We start from the raw sequence: 17,465 nt of genomic DNA on the forward strand, positions 1-17,465 counted from the left end.
CCCCCTAGCCAAGCTGTACCAGTACAGTTACAACACTGGCATTGACCCAACAAAGCGGAAAGTTGCCCAGAGATGTCCTGTACACAGAAAGCAGCACAGGTCCCTACAAACTACTCCCCCATCAATCCACTATTGATCATTAGCAAAATAATGGAACATGTCACAAACCCTGCTATCAAGCAGCACCTGCTCAGTAATAGCCAATTTGGTTTCTGCCAGGGCCATTCAGCTCCTGACCTCATTGGTTCAAACATCAACAGAAGAGCTGAATTCCAGTGGTGAGGTGAGAGAGATTGTTCTTGACTTCAAGGTCACATTTGACCAGTGTGGCATCAAGGACCCCTAGTAAAACTGGAATCAATGGGTATTGGGCAAACTCTCTGCTGGTTGCAGCCATACCTGGTACATAGGAAAATGATCGTGATTGTTGGAAGTCAGTCAACTCAGCTTTAGGACATATCTGCAGGAGTACCTCAAGGTAGTGTCCTAGGACCAACCTTCTTCAACTGCTTCATCAATTACTTTCCCTCCATTATCATGTCAGAAGCAGGGATGTTCACCTATGATTGCTCAACACCATTCATAGCCACTCAGTTACCATGCAGCCCATGTTCAAATACTACCAGACCTGTAGTATTTGACAAGTAGCAAGTAACATTGATGCCACAAAAATTCCAGGCATGGTCTCCAATAAGTGACAATCTCACCACTGCCCTTGATATTCAATGATGACACTGAATCCACTATCAACACCCTGGGGGCTTATCACTGACCAGAAACTCAAATGAACTCATCACTTAAACACAGTGGCTACAAGAGCAGGTCAGAGGCTATGATTACTATAGCAAGTAACTCATTTCCTGATTCCCTAAAGCCGTCCAACATCAAGGCACAAGTCAGGAGTGTGATAGAATACTCCCACTTGACTGGATGAATCCAGTTTTAACAACACAAGAAGTTTGATACCTTCTAAGATACAACAGTGTGCTTTGTCCACATCCACAAGCATCCATTCCTTCCTCCACTTATGGACAACAGCATCATACTATCTAGAAGGAGCACTGCAGAAATTTGCCAAAGATCATTAGACAGCACCTTCCAAATCCACAATCACTTCCATCTAGAAGGGCATGGGTAGCAGCCTCACGGGAACACCACCAACTGCAGATTCCTTCACTGCCATTGGGCGAAATCCTGGAATTCCCTCGCTAAGAGCATTGTGGGTTAACTCACAGCATGTGGACTGCAGCAGCTCAAGAAATCAGCTCACCATCACCTTCTCAAGGGCGACTAGGGATAGGAAATGAATGCTGGCTCAGCCAGTGATTGCCATGTCTCATGAAAGAATAAAAAACAAAACATTTTCCCCAATCCCTCCAATTTTCTCTTTATCCACTTAAAGGCACTAATCTCTGGACTATGTTCCATGCGGCAGACTACGAGCACCTCCCTCAATTTCTCATGCGTAAACAGTCTGGCCTTCTGCCCATTTAGAATAATGGCAGTGTTGTTGCAGTCTCCTATTCTTAAAAACTTGGCACTGAATTATGAAGCACAAAATTTTCATGTCTTGAAATCACCAAATAATTTTCCAGCTGAAAATGTGTTGCTGGTTAAAGCACAGCAGGTTAGGCAGCATCCAAGGAATAGGAAATTCGACGTTTCGGGCATAAGCCCTTCATCAGGAACATTTTCAGCTGTGATCTCCAGCATCTGCAGACCTCATTTTTTACCCAAATAATTTTCCCATCAAAGAAGCAATTAAAATCCCTAAATAATCAACTGTGCACCAGGTTATGAGAGGTTCAAGGAATCAACACTACCCCTAACTTTGTAAACACTTGTACACTGATGTCTAATAAAGAGCCATACCACAGTCCTATTGTGGGCAACACCAAAATAGGACACACAGTAACAGAAGTAGGTTTAAGTCAGTCTACCCTCCAGCATAAATTGCCAACTTCCTTCATATGGCAGCAATATGTAGGAAATCATTCATTTGCGCTTCTGGATTTGGAACTAGGAACTGCTTGCATCTAGTTATTCATTTCTGTTCAGATTGGCAGACTTTGCTCCAGCACATAAAAATTAAAATACTTCAGTAAAATGATCAGCCAAGAGGTTAAGAGGGAAAGAATCTGAAATGTTATTGCAAGGTTATAAATCTATTTAGAGATAGCTAGCTCCATACAAATGTGGATACAGGGACTTGTGCAGAGACATATGTACATACCATCAACCATTCCCCATTTAGCTCAAACTCATTGGAATACCTTAGCCTATGCTGCAACTGAAACTGTGTAGTTCATAGAGTTACAAGATCCGTTTGATTATTCCACTACTTATTAATGCAGTAATCAATCACCTACTCAATAATAGGGTACCAACATTCAGCTTATCTTATTGCAGTAAGTTACAGCATTCCAGTGCCTTATACTTACAGGTATATCTTCAGGAGTGTATAATTGTAATTCCTAGAAGAAAATAAAAGTGTTTTGATGAAAATATAAAGCATATTTATTCTAAAATGTGTGCAACCAATTTTAATTTTTTAGTAGCTCTTTCATTTCCATATGGAATTGAACGTAGAATTTTATCAGCAGCTATTTTGATCAGTTATTTAAAACAATGGTTTTAAGAATATATAAATAGGAACAGAGAAAGGCCATCTGCCTCATCAAATCTGCTCCATCAGTAAACTAGGTCTTAGGTAACCTCCTACATCCATACCATTTTCCCATAGTATTCCCATATCCCCTAATATTTGAAATATGTGGTAACTATTGATCTCTGTCTCAAATATACTCAATGGCTGAGTCTCCACTACCCTCTAAGTAACGTAGAGACTCAAAAAAAGGTTCAACATCCCAAGAGTAAAGACATTCCTCTTCATTTCAATTCTAAGTGACCTACGACCTTTTCTGAGACAGTACCCCTTGTACAAGATAACCCAACGAGGAGAAAAATCCTTCCTGTATCTTTCCTGTTCAGAATTATGCATGCTGGCTTTGTTTAACAAAGCTGAGCATTTGTGGAATGGTAGACAGACAGAATTAACAATGAAGCGAGATAATATGAGAGATGTTGCTTCTCATTGTAACACACAAAATATGCTAATGTTATCAGACACAAATACACAACATTGTTTTTCTTATCAGCAAATTATACAACCATTTTAATAGGAAATTAATCTGTTGACACATTTCTTCTTGTAATAATATTGGGGTAAGGGTTTATTACATTTAAAAGAATTTGCAGGGAGGCTATGAAATAATTAATTGGATTGATGAGGTAAGGCAGTATCAGTAGTGAGCAGTTTGGAAAACACTAAGTAGTTGAAGGAGTCTAGTGAGTGAGAAAAAGGCTCATGAATCAATGGTTAGGTGCAAGAATACATTTTAGGAAATATTTAGGAATTAGAGTCATATTGATCAATTCATTGTGTGGTGCCAGGACATTTGGAATTTGGTGGAGGGCCATCAATAAGGAGATGACAGTAGATGAAAATGGTGGGTGAAAGAAAAAGGCAGCTAATTTCTTATAAGAGTGAAATACTGCTGATACTGGAAATCTGAAATAAAAATAGAAACTGCAAGAGAAGCAGGTTTGGCAGCATCTGTGGAAAGGGAAACAGAATCAGAATTAATATTTCAATAAACAGAATTAATATTTCAAGTCCAATTTGACTTTTTCAGAACTGCTATGAAGAAGAATCATACTGGACCCAACATATTAACTCTATTCCTCCCTCCATAGATGCTGCCAACTATTTTCTGATATCACAGATTGGAACATACTGAGAGGTCCTGAATAAAAGTTAAGTAATGAAAAGTACAGAGAAGAATTCTGGCATCATTGAGTGGTGGATGTGTCACTAAAAATAAAAGCTAAATTGATAATTTAAAAACCTGAAACCATTTAAAAAGCTTTTTAGCATTGGACTTCTTGAACGAATTAAACTGTTTGGAGCAGTGTGTCACTGCTGATTAGAATGAAAGAAAGTGGACAAGGGGAATGAAGGATGGAATACAATATTATAATGGGTGAAGTATGAGTGCATCAACAAATAACAGCAGGGACCTTGGAGACCTGCAGTACTATACAAACTCTTTGACAACCTTCAACAAAGTGAGCTAATCCATTAGTCTTCAAATTTTATTTCAGGATTGGGCTCCATTAAAATAAGACCTTGAGCTTCATGTGACCATCTAGTAAACGCAGCATTGCTTCACTCCTTTTTATTTTTCCCATTTTATATTCAACTGTCTTTCTTTCACTTTTATTTGGCATTTTTGCTCCTCTATTTTTATTGATCACTTACATCTGTTCACATTTCCTGTCAACATTTTTAGTCCATCGGAAATTTTTATGTGCACATTTATCATGGAAACTACTTATCACATTTTAACCACTCTCCCCCAGGGGATGAAGTTGCAGTGTACAACTTAACAGTTTCATTGTAAATGCCAACACAGAAATTTGTGCTACATGCATGTACACACACACACACTACACTGTTACACATGGCTCAGTAAGGCACTGAAGAAAAGGCAAATGCTTACTTGGCTGTATTGTTTGTTTTATTGTTCCATTGGGTAATAAACTACACAGTGAAAAAATGAACGTTTCATCTTTTAAATATTCAGAAAAAGTTGGCTTGCCATTGTTGAATACTTACAGGTATATCTTTAGGAGGGAATAGACCCTAAAAAGAAAAAAAATAATTATTCTCCAACATGACTTTAATAAATCTTAGTTGTGCTACTTATCTTCATATGCAGGTTCAAGCATATAGCATCAAATTCTACAATGTTCTTTCTTCAATCAGTGACCAAAACTGTTTTCTACTTGTATAGAACCAGGATTTTGCTGTCAACAGAGTATGTTATGGGAAGATACAGAGTGTGTACGTATGTGTGTGTGTGTGAGAGAGAGAAAGAGAGAGAAAGAGAGAGAAAAAGAGAGAGAGAAAGAGAGAGAGAGAAAGAGAGAGAAAGAGAGAGAAGGAGAGAGAAGGAGAGAGGAGAGAGGGGGAGAGAGAAAGAGGGGGAGAGAGAAAGAGGGGGAGAGAGTAAGAGGGGGAGAGAGTGAGGGGGAGAGAGAGAGAGAGAGTGGGTGGGGCAGTGAGGGACAAAAAAAATAAAGAGTTACACAAAAACAAAAGTAACAGAGAGGGAGGGGAGGAGAAACAAAAGGAAGGTCGATAAAGATGTGTCCAATTCAGATAAATAGGTTTTTTTGCTTTGATTTGATTTATTATTATCACATGTACCTAGATACTGTGAAAAGTTTCTTTTGTGTGCTATACAGGCAGATCATACCACACAAAGTGCACTAGGGTTATAGAACAGAGCAAAGAACACAATGTTATGGCTCAGAGTAAGTGCACAAGAGCAAGATCAATTTTAAATCTAAAACTTTACAGGTCCATTCAGAAGTCTAATAACAATAGGGAATGAAGCTGTTTTTCAATCTGTTGGTATGTGTTTAAGCTTTTGTATCTTAATGCTTGGTATAGGAGGTTGGAAGAGATTATAACAGGGGTGGGAGGGGTTTTTGACTATGTTAGCTGCTTTCCTAAGTCAGCGAGAAGTGGAGATGGAGTCAATGGATGAAAGGTTGGCTTGCATTGACTGGGCTATGTTCACAGCTTTCTGTAGTTTCTTGCCATACTAAATTATGATGCACCCAGAGAGAATGTTATTAGTGGTGAACACCAAAAGAAGTCACTATAAAAGATCTAAACCACCTCAGCACAATTTTGTGCTTTATGGGGTTTCTTCTAAAACTGATCTGGCAATGGACTCATGATTTTTTTTTAAAAATCCATCAAAGCTTGAACTCGCTTATTAATTTTCAATGTGTTTCATTGTAGAAATAGCCTTTGCCAAATTTGGTAGGAGAGGAGTATGAAGATCGGGGGACGGAAATAAAAGGCAATCACTTGGAACATTGTCCCCTTACATGTTTAACATATAAAGGGGCCAACCTGTTAAACAGTCTTTTAAAGACTCCAAGTACAAAGCTTTTGTGATTTACCCCTTAGTTGCTGACTTCAGGAGGCAGCATAGCTGGAGGAACAAAGTATGTAAGGTGTAAGGTTCAACAAGTTCAAACAAGAACTTGAGTTTCTTTAATATACAGTAGCCTGTTGTTGTCAGTGAATTAATTCCTCCTAGTGACCTACCAAGTCATATTTACAACACATATTCACTTATGCCCCTATCCCCACCCATAACCCTTACCCCTGCTGATTCTTCATAATTAACGTACATTTTGCCATACGACTACAAATTTTATCTGAATAATTGTTTCTAGAAGCTCCCCACCTCACTGAAGTTAAACTTTTAGATATATAACTCCTGTATTTAGGGCGGCATGGTGGTTCAGTGGTTAGCACTGCTGCCTCACAGCGCCAGGGACCCAAATTTGTTTCCAGCCTCGGGCGACCGCCTGTGTGGAGTTTGCACATTCTCCCTGTGTCTGCTTGGGTTTCCTCCGTATGCTCCGGTTTCCTCCCACAGTTCAAAAATGTGCAGATCAGGTGAATTGACCATGCTAAATTGCCCGTAGTGTTACGTGCACTAGTCAGGGGCACATATGGAGAATGGGTCTGGGTGGGTTACTCTTTGGAGGGTCGGTATGGACTTGTTGGACCGAAGGGCCTGTTTCCATACTGTAGGTAATCTAAGCTAAAAAATCTTCACAACGTATTTGAATAAGCGCATAATGTCTGTAATCCTTCAGACCTCTGCCACCTCCTGAGACTCTGAGGAAGACCAAAAATTTATGGCCAGTGTCCCTTCAATTTTCAGTCTCACTTCTGCTTGGGACTGGGTTTGGGTCAGGAACAGAAATTTTCCTAACTCAGAGATAAAAAGTTTTTTTTTGCTTGATTTAAAGATATTGAGGGAACACTAAAAGCAAAGGGTGTTAATCTTCAAGACATAAGCAAATAATGTAGGCCAAATCTTTACACTGAAACAGTAATGTTTTGTAACCTAGACTATATTCCACTCCTCAACTGAAGACAATTTAAAAAAATGCAAAAAGACAAAACAATATTTGCAAGATCACACAATTGTGCTTCAAAACCAACTTGGGAGGAAATCAGAAGAAAAAGTTGAAACAAAGTTAATTCTTATTAAGAAAATTGACTCGTGGTAGACGAGCCCAACACGTTCGGGTAATATAATACTCTCTTTAGTCTTCATTCTCCAGAAAATTGGGCACAGATTCAACTTTACACCTCAGTTTAAGTCCCTCATCTGTGATGAATTTTACCATGTTACTTTGACTCTTGTATAAAGGATTTTTATAACATGCTGCTAATACTGTAATCTAACAGCTAACACTTTGCAGTTGCAACAGTGGATATGAAACTAATGGTTGCCCTTTGTAATTTCTTTAATTGGAAGGAACCTCATACTCACTTCTTTATGTCTTTCCTCCACTTCTTTCTAAAGGAGATTAAAAAAAATAATTTTCAGTGAAATGAAAATGTTTCTTCACAGAATGTAAAGCAAAATAATTTTAGAAATACATCGAATACTAACTTGTATCGCTCCCACTATATTGAGCATTTCACTTAACACTGCTGAATTCTTTGGTTTGCTTGCATTATAATTGTGATCAGCATCTGCTTTTGGTAGACATGCAGCAAAATTGCTGGAAAAGCAGGAAAAAAAAACTTAAGTCAGAATGTACTGCCAACCTCCAGATTTGCTATTTTCCACATGCATGATCTATGCATTTCAAGTGCCAAGTTATGATCCTGCTGAATCATTATAATGAATAACATTAAAGATCTAGAATTGGTCTTTGTATAAACATTCAAGCTTAATTTTTCATTCCACACTATTAGAGTTTATCACTTTCAGGCATAGTTGAGCAATTATTCGTCATACTCCTGCCTCCCATCTTGGAACAATATCACAAACATTGACACATTGTGGGCACACTAAATGCTCAGTTACTCATGATTAGATCCATACATCTAAATTGCATATAGTTCAGATTTAAATTTAAAATAACATCCCCATATATGAAAACTTCTCTAAGAAAACACCTATTACAACAATATTAGCTGAAAGGTGATTGCAATGCATGTTTTGCACCAGGTAGTTCATATTTGTTTTGTGTGCATTTTGATAAGGTGGTGGGACACAAAGTAGAGTGATCAAGTTTTTTTTGATCGATGTGTCTACATGCTTTGCTTCCTTGGTCATTGCTCATAGGTTACAATTCTGTGCAACATGTGCGAAATTGCTAGACTTTAGCAGCATAGAAGCACCAGAAACAAAACATGTTGCATATAATTGTTTACCTCTGGCCTGAATTGGAAATTCTGATGAATCAAACTGATTATAATTACAGCTTCTCCCTCCCCCAACCTTATCAAAATGCACAGCTAATACTGTGGGGGCATGGGGGGGGAGCGGGGTGCGCTGTGGTCTCACTGTAAATGACATCCAACCATGTTTTGGATGGAGAGCAAATGCCCAATCAAGCGACTCAACGTTCTTGACAATCACTCCAAAATCAAAATACAGCTCACATCTACCACACAAAGACTCAGAATTCAAATGAAAATATCGTGCGCCTGACCAATTCAGGCAGAATTCCAAATATATGTGAAAATAGAAGACTGCAAAAAATGGTAGTAGATGTTGGTTAATTAAATTCATACATTTAGGAACACCTTAACAGTTTCAGTAGAGGAAATGACTTCTTCAGCAATGTTTTTTTTCTAATTTCGAGAGCCCAATTCCAAGTAACGATGTGATACAGCAAACAGAAGGATTTGCCATCCACAATATGGTCGATCTTGGGTTGGTGACTGCAGCTCCACAAGCTATTCAGTTCACAATGCTAACGATGCTGTATAAGGAAGCAGCATTATTAAAGTGAATTGGGCTCGAAGGGTTAAATAGAGAAAACATAGAGCAGTCTCTACATGATTTCAATTAATCAACCTTATACTAGATTAGCCTTCTGCATCCTAGGGGATAGTGTTAGCTGGAATCTATTAACAATAATTAGTGGTACCAAAACAGGTGGCACGGTGGCTAAGTGGTTAGTACTGCTGCCTCACAGCACCAGAGACCCAGGTTTGATTCCAGCCTTGGGTGACTGTGAGGAGTTTGCACATTCTCCAAGTGTGTTTCTTTCAGGTGCTCCAGTTTCCTTCCACAATCCAAAGATGTGCAGGTCAGGTGGATTGGCCATGCTAAATTGCCGATAGTGTTAGATGCATTAGTCAGGGATAAATGGGTCAGAGAGTCGGTGTGGACTTGTTAGGCCAAATGGCTTGTTTCCACACTATAGGGAATCTAATCTAAAAAAAAATCCTAGAGAAGTCTTGCAGAAGAGACCAGGAGATGACAGAGACAGATAAAAGAATGGTGATGCAAACATAATGAACCTTGACTGGGTTAAGGAGTAGACATCAATGAAATTAGTCTATGATCTAGAATAAACATCTCTTTCAAATTATTTTAAGAAGATAGGTATTTAGATAATGAAATGTTTCCGCAGTAAAAATATTGTCTTTTCCTGCATTTGTTACAGTTCTTTGAGCTAGCTTTTGAATACACTCTTATTGCATATGCTTGATTAAATGATCAAAAATCTAAAACCAGCACATCTAAAGCTATGAGCAGGAACCATTGGTTTGCACCACAACAGTATTTTTTTATATTCTATCTATAGCTAGGACAGTAAGCTAACCCAAGGACAATTCAGTGTGAGTAGCAAAAAATCTAAAATAGCACTAAGCATAGGAAGTGCTAAGAGGGAGAGGTCGCTAATTAGAGCTCTGTGTTGGTAGAGTTTATACAGAAGTCGCAGTTGAACCAAAAACACTGCATTGGTAGAATTTGTGCAGATACTGTAATTGAGTCAAATTCCATGTTGGTTGAATTTGCATAGAAGGCAGAGCTAAGCTGAACCCGCATTGGTAGAACTCAAAGTAACAAACTAGAAGTATTTGCATTGATCTAAAGAAAAAATTTAAAATCCAGTAAAGAAAAGAAAGAATGGGTGCTTTGTGGGAGAGACTGGGAGTTTCAAAAATAGGTTTCTAGCTGAAGAACAGTCAAAAATAATTAAGAGAATGCTGAAGAAGAATAGCTGTCAATAGCTGAGTCAGATGATATATAAGAACAAAAGGGGATAATGATCACCACATTTTATATTTGCAACTATTTGATGAGTTAGTGTTAATTTAGGAAGACAATGCAAGAAAGTAGTAAAAACTGAGAAAGATAAAGAGCAAGGTGTAATCAGAAAAATTTAGAGAAGTTGATAACGGAGTATGGAGAGAAGGCAAATCCACTCCCCTGCACACAACACCAGAGAAGGGGTCACTAACCTACCCCAAATTCTAGGAGTGGTGTCAGAAATGGGATATCACAGAAGGAGAGGTTTAATTGGATTTAAATTTTCAAAGCAGAGAAGCAGCAGTCTTAGATTATTGTTAAAAACATATTAAGTTACAATGACATTGGAGTATTCCAGAGTGCCATTAACAAATAGTTTAACAGAAAGGTTAGGAGCATCAACCATGATAATTGCTTAGCTCAATGGGCTGGATGGCTGGTTTATAACACAGGTAATACCAAAAACGTGTGTTCAATTCTTGCACTGGATGAGGTTATTATGAAGGATTTTCCTTCTCAACCTCTCCCCTTCCTGAACACGGTGAACCTCAGGTTAAACCACCACCAGTCATCTCTCTAAAACAGCTATGCAACTTTACAATTCTATCGTAATCTGCAACTAAATACACATCCCATGTTCCAAACAGGATTCCAAATGTTACCTTTGCAATTTGGCCATCCCTATTACCATCTCCACTTGGATCACTGCTTTTTCCTAAATCAACTGTCCTTCCTCATTCACCATTTACGATATATGTTAATGATATAGAAGATGGTATTAGTAATAACATTAGCAAATTTGCAGATGAAACAAAGCTGGGTAGCAGGGTGAAATGTGAGGAGGATATTAGGAGATTACAGGGTGACCTGGACAGGTTAGGTGAGTGGTCAGATGCATAGCAGATGCAGTTTAATGTGGATAAATGTACGGTTATCCACTTTGATGGCAAGAACAGAAAGGCAGATTACTACCTCAATGGAATTAATTTAGGTATAGGGACAGTACAAAGAGATCTGGGTGTTCTTGTACACCAATCAATGAAGGTAAGCATGCAGGTACAGCAGGTAGTGAAGAAGGCTAATAGCATGCTGGCCTTCATAACAAGAGGGATTGAGTATAGAAGCAAAGAAGTTCTTCTGCAGCTGTAAAGGGCCCTGGTGAGACCACACCTGGAGTACTGTGTGCAGTTCTGGTCTCCAAATTTGATGAAAGACATTCTGGCTATTGAGGGAGTGCAGCGTAGGTTCACAAGGTCAATTCCTGGAATGGCAAGACTACCTTACGCTGAAAGACTGAAGCCATTGGGCTTGAATACCCTTGAGTTTAGAAGACTGAGAGGGGATCTGATTGAGACATATAAGAGTATTAAAGGATTGGACACTCTGGAGGCAGGAAACATGTTTCCGCTGATGGGTGAGTGCCAAACCAGAGGACACAGCTTAAAAACACGGGGTAGACCATTTAGGACAGAGATGAGGAGAAACTTCTTCACCCAGAGAGTGGTGGCTGTGTGGAATGCTCTGCCCCAGAGCGCAGTGGAGGCCCAGTCTCTGGATTCATTTAAGAAAGAGTTGGATAGAGCTCTCAAGGATAGTGGAATCAAGGGTTATAGAGATAAGGCAGGAACAGGACACTGATTAAGGATGATCAGCCATGATCATATTTAATGGTGGTGCAGGCTCGAAGGGCAGAATGGCCTACTCCTGCACCTATTGTCGTCTATTGTCTATTTATCCAAGACTTGCTGTTAAACATTGCAGGCAACAAACTTGCCTGGCTTGACTACACTAAATTCACTTCAAATTTTCTGCTGCTTGAATTGAACCCTATGACCATAAGACAAAGGAGCAAAAGTAAGCCATTCAACCCATCGAGTCTGCTACTGGTGAGCTAGACTTTTCTAGGTTATGGAGTCCTATATTATTGTTCATCAGCCAGCTCTTTTTGCAAACAGTCAATATTGTAAAATTATAATACGAGTTACGACAGAACTAAAGCCTCATTCTGCAATGTAGGCATGCAAGTTCTAAAACAGACTTTTCAATAATTATCAGGAGAAAATTAGGTGCTAAAAATATAAAGGAGAAAGAAAAGGGCATATTGTCCTATGAACATACACTTTCAAGCAATTAGTTAATGGTTGATCATCTACCACATTATCTTTCAATGAGATCATCTCTCCTTCTAAACAATATGGGTTCATTTCAGAGAACTTCCATATCCTTCCAGGAACCAATTTTGTGAGCTTTTGTTACACCTGCTCCAAGACAAGTATATCCTTCCTAAAATAAGAAGACTAACTATATGTAGTACTGCAGACATGGTCTTGCCAACAACCTATGTAATTGTAGCAAGACTTTATTAATTGTCTGTCACCTGAAACACTTGTGATAAATTCTAAAACATATTTCTGACCAGGATGCTGACTTTGTACTTCAGCAAAACAAATCATAGAAATAAGTGAGCTTCCGAAGGATTTACAGCAAGGGAAAACCTCATTCCTATCCAGAAGCAACTAACAGAATGAGTCCATTGTGCTTTCCACAGAAAATGAGCTGAAAATATCCTCTGTAGGAATACTACTCTTCATGTCTTCTCAGTTAAAAAACAATTGGCATTCAAAATGAAAGTGAGACAGTTAGCTTGCTTCAATGCTAACTGAAAATAACTAGGTGCTATTGGAAAGTGAAGGTTAATGGTTGTTGAAACTTATTGGCTTGCCTTTTCTGACAATAAGATCTTGTTCTGACAAGTATGTTTCTTGAAAGAGTGAACTGTGATTTTATGCTTCTTATCAGAGGCCTGGATCTGAATGCCAATGGCGTAATCATCCTTCAAAGTAAAGTAACATTAGCAAATTGTGCATTCGATATTTCTAATTTTTAAAAAATAAGCTGATCTATATTTTTGCATAGAAAAGCATGATGTAGAACTTGTATTGCAGTGATAAGAAACACCAAGGGGCAGAAAACATTGCTGAGGATTATCTAGAAGTCCCAAACAGTAGTGGGGATGTAAGAGAAGGCATTAAAAAAGAAAATCAAAAGATACAGGCAATAAGGGTACAAGTGTAACCATGGGTGACTCTGATTTATTTGCACATTGGACAAACCAAACTAGAAAAGGTGTTATGGAGCAGGGCTTTCTAGAGTGTGATAGAATCCTTCATTAAGGTGAAGTGTGAAGTAGTAGAATCTAAAACTAAGGTTCGGAATCTAAATAAGTGGAATTAAGAGGTTATGAGGCAAAATTTGGAAAGGATGGATTTGGGAACTTTACTGAAGGAGTTGATGATGGATAAGTAATGTTCATGCATACAGCATATGTGCATGAATTATTCATTTATCTCCAGCACAAAAATAAAAAACAGGAAAAGGTGGCTCAACCATGGTTTACAAAAGAAGCTCAGTTCAAATTAGATCCAGTGTAAGATAAATTAGATCAGTACTGCACCCAAAGAGGAGACAGATAAAATGGCGAGAGAAAGAAATCCCAACATGCCTAAGGCTTGGGCGCATTTAGAATTTAGCAAGCTAGGAGGGAAAAAAAAAGTACAACAGTCAAATTGCAGTAAACATAAAATATGGCCATAAAAGCTTATATAAATACAGACGAAAGAATTTACTTGCTATAGAGGGAATGCAGTGGATGTTCACTCAGCTAATATCGGAGATGGCAGGACAATCCTGTAAGGATAGATTAGTTCAACTAACTTTATTCACTAGAGTTTAGACGAGTGAGGGACATTGGATTGAAATGTATAATTCTACAAATTCTAATGGGGCTGGATGCAGAGTGATATTATTGTGATTGTGGAGTCTGGAAACAGGAGACACAGTCTCAGGATATAGGATTGATCGTTTAGGTCTGAAACAATTCTTCATTAAAAGACAGTGAAAACCAATATATGTTCAAGTCAGAACCGTGCATCAGAACTTGCAGGTGGTGGTGTTCCCATAATCTGCTGCCCATGTCCTTTTAAAAAGTAGTGAATGTGGATTTGGAAGGTACGGTTGAAAGATGTAAGGATGACTTTCTGCAGTGGGTTTTGTAGATAATGCACAATACTGCCACTGTGCTTCGGTGGTGGAGGGAGAGCATGTTTAAAAGTAGTAGATAGGCTCGAGTCAAACGGGCTGCTTTGTTCAGAGTGGTGGTGAGCTTTTGAGATCATTCAATCTGCACTCATCCAGGCAAGCAGAGAATATACCATTACACTATTGACTTGTGCTTTGTAGATGGTGGACAAGCTTTGGGGAATCAGGAGTTAAGTTACTCATCACAGAAATTCTAGCCTCAGACCAGCTCTTGAAGCCACAGAACTTACGTGTCTGATCCAGTTCAGTTTATGGCAATCCCCAGAGTTTTGATTGTTGGAGGTTCAGCAATAGTAAGTCCATTGAAATGTTAGGGGAGGGTGGTTAGATTCACTTTTGTTGGAAATACTCAATGCTTGATGTTTGTGTGATGCAAATGCTACCTGCCATTTAGCACCCAAATGTTGACCATGCATTTCTGCACATGGATATGGTTTGCTTCTTTTTCCAAGGGACTACGAGCAGTGCAGACTATTGTAAATCTGCTGCATAGATGCAGAGATGATTAGCTGTCAATAATCTCAACCGCTATTCTTTATGCTCATTAAAACTCCAATGAGTAGAGAGTGATCCAATCAGTGACTCCAATTTAGCTCAGGCTCAATGACACCACAGTTACTCAAGAAATGCCTTAAGTTCCAAGACATTTGCTTTAGCCTCCCCTCTGCAGTTCACCTGTTTTGTCTATGCTTGGACCAAGGCTCTAACGAGGTCAGGAGTTAACGTAGAACACCAATTGAACATCAGTGAGCAGTTATTACTGAGCATAGCACTATCGAAGACCTCCTCTAACGCTCTTTCTACTGTGCAATAGCCAACCTTAATCATCCTCAGAACTTCCTTGTTCTTGTACTCTGCAATGTACTTATAAAGCCCAGGAACATAAATGCCTTTTTAACCACTGTTCTATTGCCTTAAACACACATATCTGCCCTGCATTTCTTTGGAATTATATATTTTGGTTTATATTATCTCTTCTCATTTTCCCTGCCAAAGATTTATCACTAATCTCTTGCCATTTCTCAGACCGTCATCATGTGCCCATCCATTACAAGAACCTGTGGATATCCTCAACATGTACTGTATTTGGAAGTCTGTGCCTCTGGAAAACTTTGAAATGTATGCACCCAAGTCTAGACCATTAAAGGTATCAAAAAAGGCAGTGTTTCTGAGAAACCTCACAACATACCGTCCTCCAGTCCAAAAAAAAGTTAATCACAATTCTCGACTGGTCAATTAACCTATTTCATATCCATGTTGTCACTGTTCCTTTTACTTCATTAGGTGTCAAGTTTGCATATTATGTGACACTTTGTCATTGTCTTTGGAAGTCCATGTACATATCAATCACGCTACGCTAAGCAGCCCCATTCCATGACCTCAACATATGTTCAAACAAATTAATCAAACACACTTCACCTTCCACAAATCTAAACTGACTCTCCTTAACAAATTCATGTTTGTCCATTCATAAATTCCATCTCAGTTCATTTCTAAAAGCTTCTCCATCACCAAGGTCTTAATGTCCGGGTTTAGTCTTCAGGCCAGTTTTGAACACACTAAAGCCAATTGCAATTCTCTAGTTTTAGAACATGGAACATAAAACGCAAAACAGTACAGTACAGGCCCTTCAGCCACAATGTTGTGCCAAGCATTTATCTTAATCTAAGATCAACCTAACCTATGCACCCCTCAATTTACTGCCGTCCATGTGCTTGTCCAGCAGTCGCTTAAATGTCCCTAATGCCTCTTGACTCTACTGCCACCGCCGGCAGTGCATTCCACGCACCCATCACTCTCTGCGTAAAGAACCAACCTCTAACATCTCTCCATACCTTCCTTCAATCACCTTACAATTATTATCCCTCGTGACAGCCATTTTTACCATGGAAAGAAGTCTCTGGATATCTATTCTATCGATGCCTCTCATTACTTTGTATCCCTCTATCAAGTCACCTCTCTTCCTTCTTCTCTCCAGTGTGAAAAGACTGAGCTCATTCAACCTTGATGCACTCCAATACAGGCAGCATCCTGGTAAATCTCCTCTGCAATCTCTCTAAAGCATCTACATTACCCCTATAATGAGTGACCAGAACTGGACACAATATCCTATGTGTGGTCTAACCAGGTTTTACAGAGCCGCAGCAAAATCTTAAACTCAATCCCCCTGTTAATGAAAGCCAAAACACCATATGCCTTCTTAACAACCTACCAATTTGGGTGGCAACTTTGAGGGATCTGTGTACGTGAACCCCAACATCCCGCTGTTCCTCCACACTGCCAAGAATATTCTGCATTCAAATTTGACCTTCCAAAACGAATCACTTTGCACTTATCCACATTGAAGTCCATCTGCCACTTCTCAGCCTAGCTCTGCATCCTGTCAATGTCTTGTTGTAGATTAGAGTAGCGCTGAAAAAGCAAAGCAGGCCAGGCAGCATCCGATGAGCAGGAAAATCGACATTTTGGACCAAAGTCCTTCATCAGGAATGAATCTGGGAGCCTCAGGGGTGGAGAGGCAAATGGGAGGGGTTGGGGCTGGGGAGAAGGTAACTGAGAGTGTAATGGGTGAATGGAGGTGGGGGTAAAGGTGATAGGTTGGAGATGAGGGTGGAGTGGATAGTGGGAAGGAAGATTGACAGGTAGGACTTTTCTTGGGGATGGTGCTGACCTGGAAGTTTGGAACTGAGGTAAGGTGGGGGAAGGGGAAATGAGAAAACTGGTGAAGTCCACATTGATGCCAAGGAGTTGAAGGGTTCTGCGGTGGAAGATGAGGTGCACTTCCTCCAGGTGTCGGGTGATGAGGGAGTGGCAATGATGGCAGCCCAGGACCTGCCCAGGTCCTCGCAGAGTGGGAGAGTGACTTGAAATGTTCAGCCACAGTGCGGTGGGGTTGATTAGTGTGGGTGTCCCGGAGATGTTCTCTGAAGTGCTCTGTGAGTAGACGTCCAGTCTCCCCAGTGTAGAAGAGACTGCATCGGGAGCAACGGATACAATAAATGACACGTGTAGAAGTGCAGGTGAAGCTTTGATGGATGTGGAAGGCTCCTTTGGGGCCAACATTTCTGCAACCTACTAACAGACCCTACCACCAGGTATATATTTCCCTCCCCACCCCTATCTGCTTTCCATAAAGACCATTCCCTCTGCGGCTACCTAGTCAGGTCCATGCCCCTTAACAAACCACCCTCCCCTCCTGGCACCTCA

At 39.6% G+C, this 17,465-nt stretch overlaps 1 protein-coding gene across 2 annotated transcripts in view; it reads right to left on the reverse strand.

Annotated features, from left to right (window-relative positions):
* The window catches only part of LOC132833351 (interleukin-15-like), a 95,913-nt gene that overhangs the window by 47,732 nt on the left and 30,716 nt on the right, over nucleotides 1-17,465 (reverse strand). For both annotated transcript variants that reach the window (XM_060851547.1, XM_060851546.1), the window contains exons 3-6: nucleotides 7,557-7,668; nucleotides 7,434-7,460; nucleotides 4,679-4,705; nucleotides 2,442-2,474 (exon numbers count right to left, since the gene is read on the reverse strand). In XM_060851547.1, the coding sequence (XP_060707530.1) occupies nucleotides 2,442-2,474; nucleotides 4,679-4,705; nucleotides 7,434-7,460; nucleotides 7,557-7,668 (199 nt within the window). The remainder of the gene's footprint in view (nucleotides 1-2,441; nucleotides 2,475-4,678; nucleotides 4,706-7,433; nucleotides 7,461-7,556; nucleotides 7,669-17,465) is intronic.

This window comes from Hemiscyllium ocellatum, chromosome 36 (assembly GCF_020745735.1).
Source record: "Hemiscyllium ocellatum isolate sHemOce1 chromosome 36, sHemOce1.pat.X.cur, whole genome shotgun sequence".
In the NCBI taxonomy this organism is placed as follows: Eukaryota; Metazoa; Chordata; class Chondrichthyes; order Orectolobiformes; family Hemiscylliidae; genus Hemiscyllium; species Hemiscyllium ocellatum.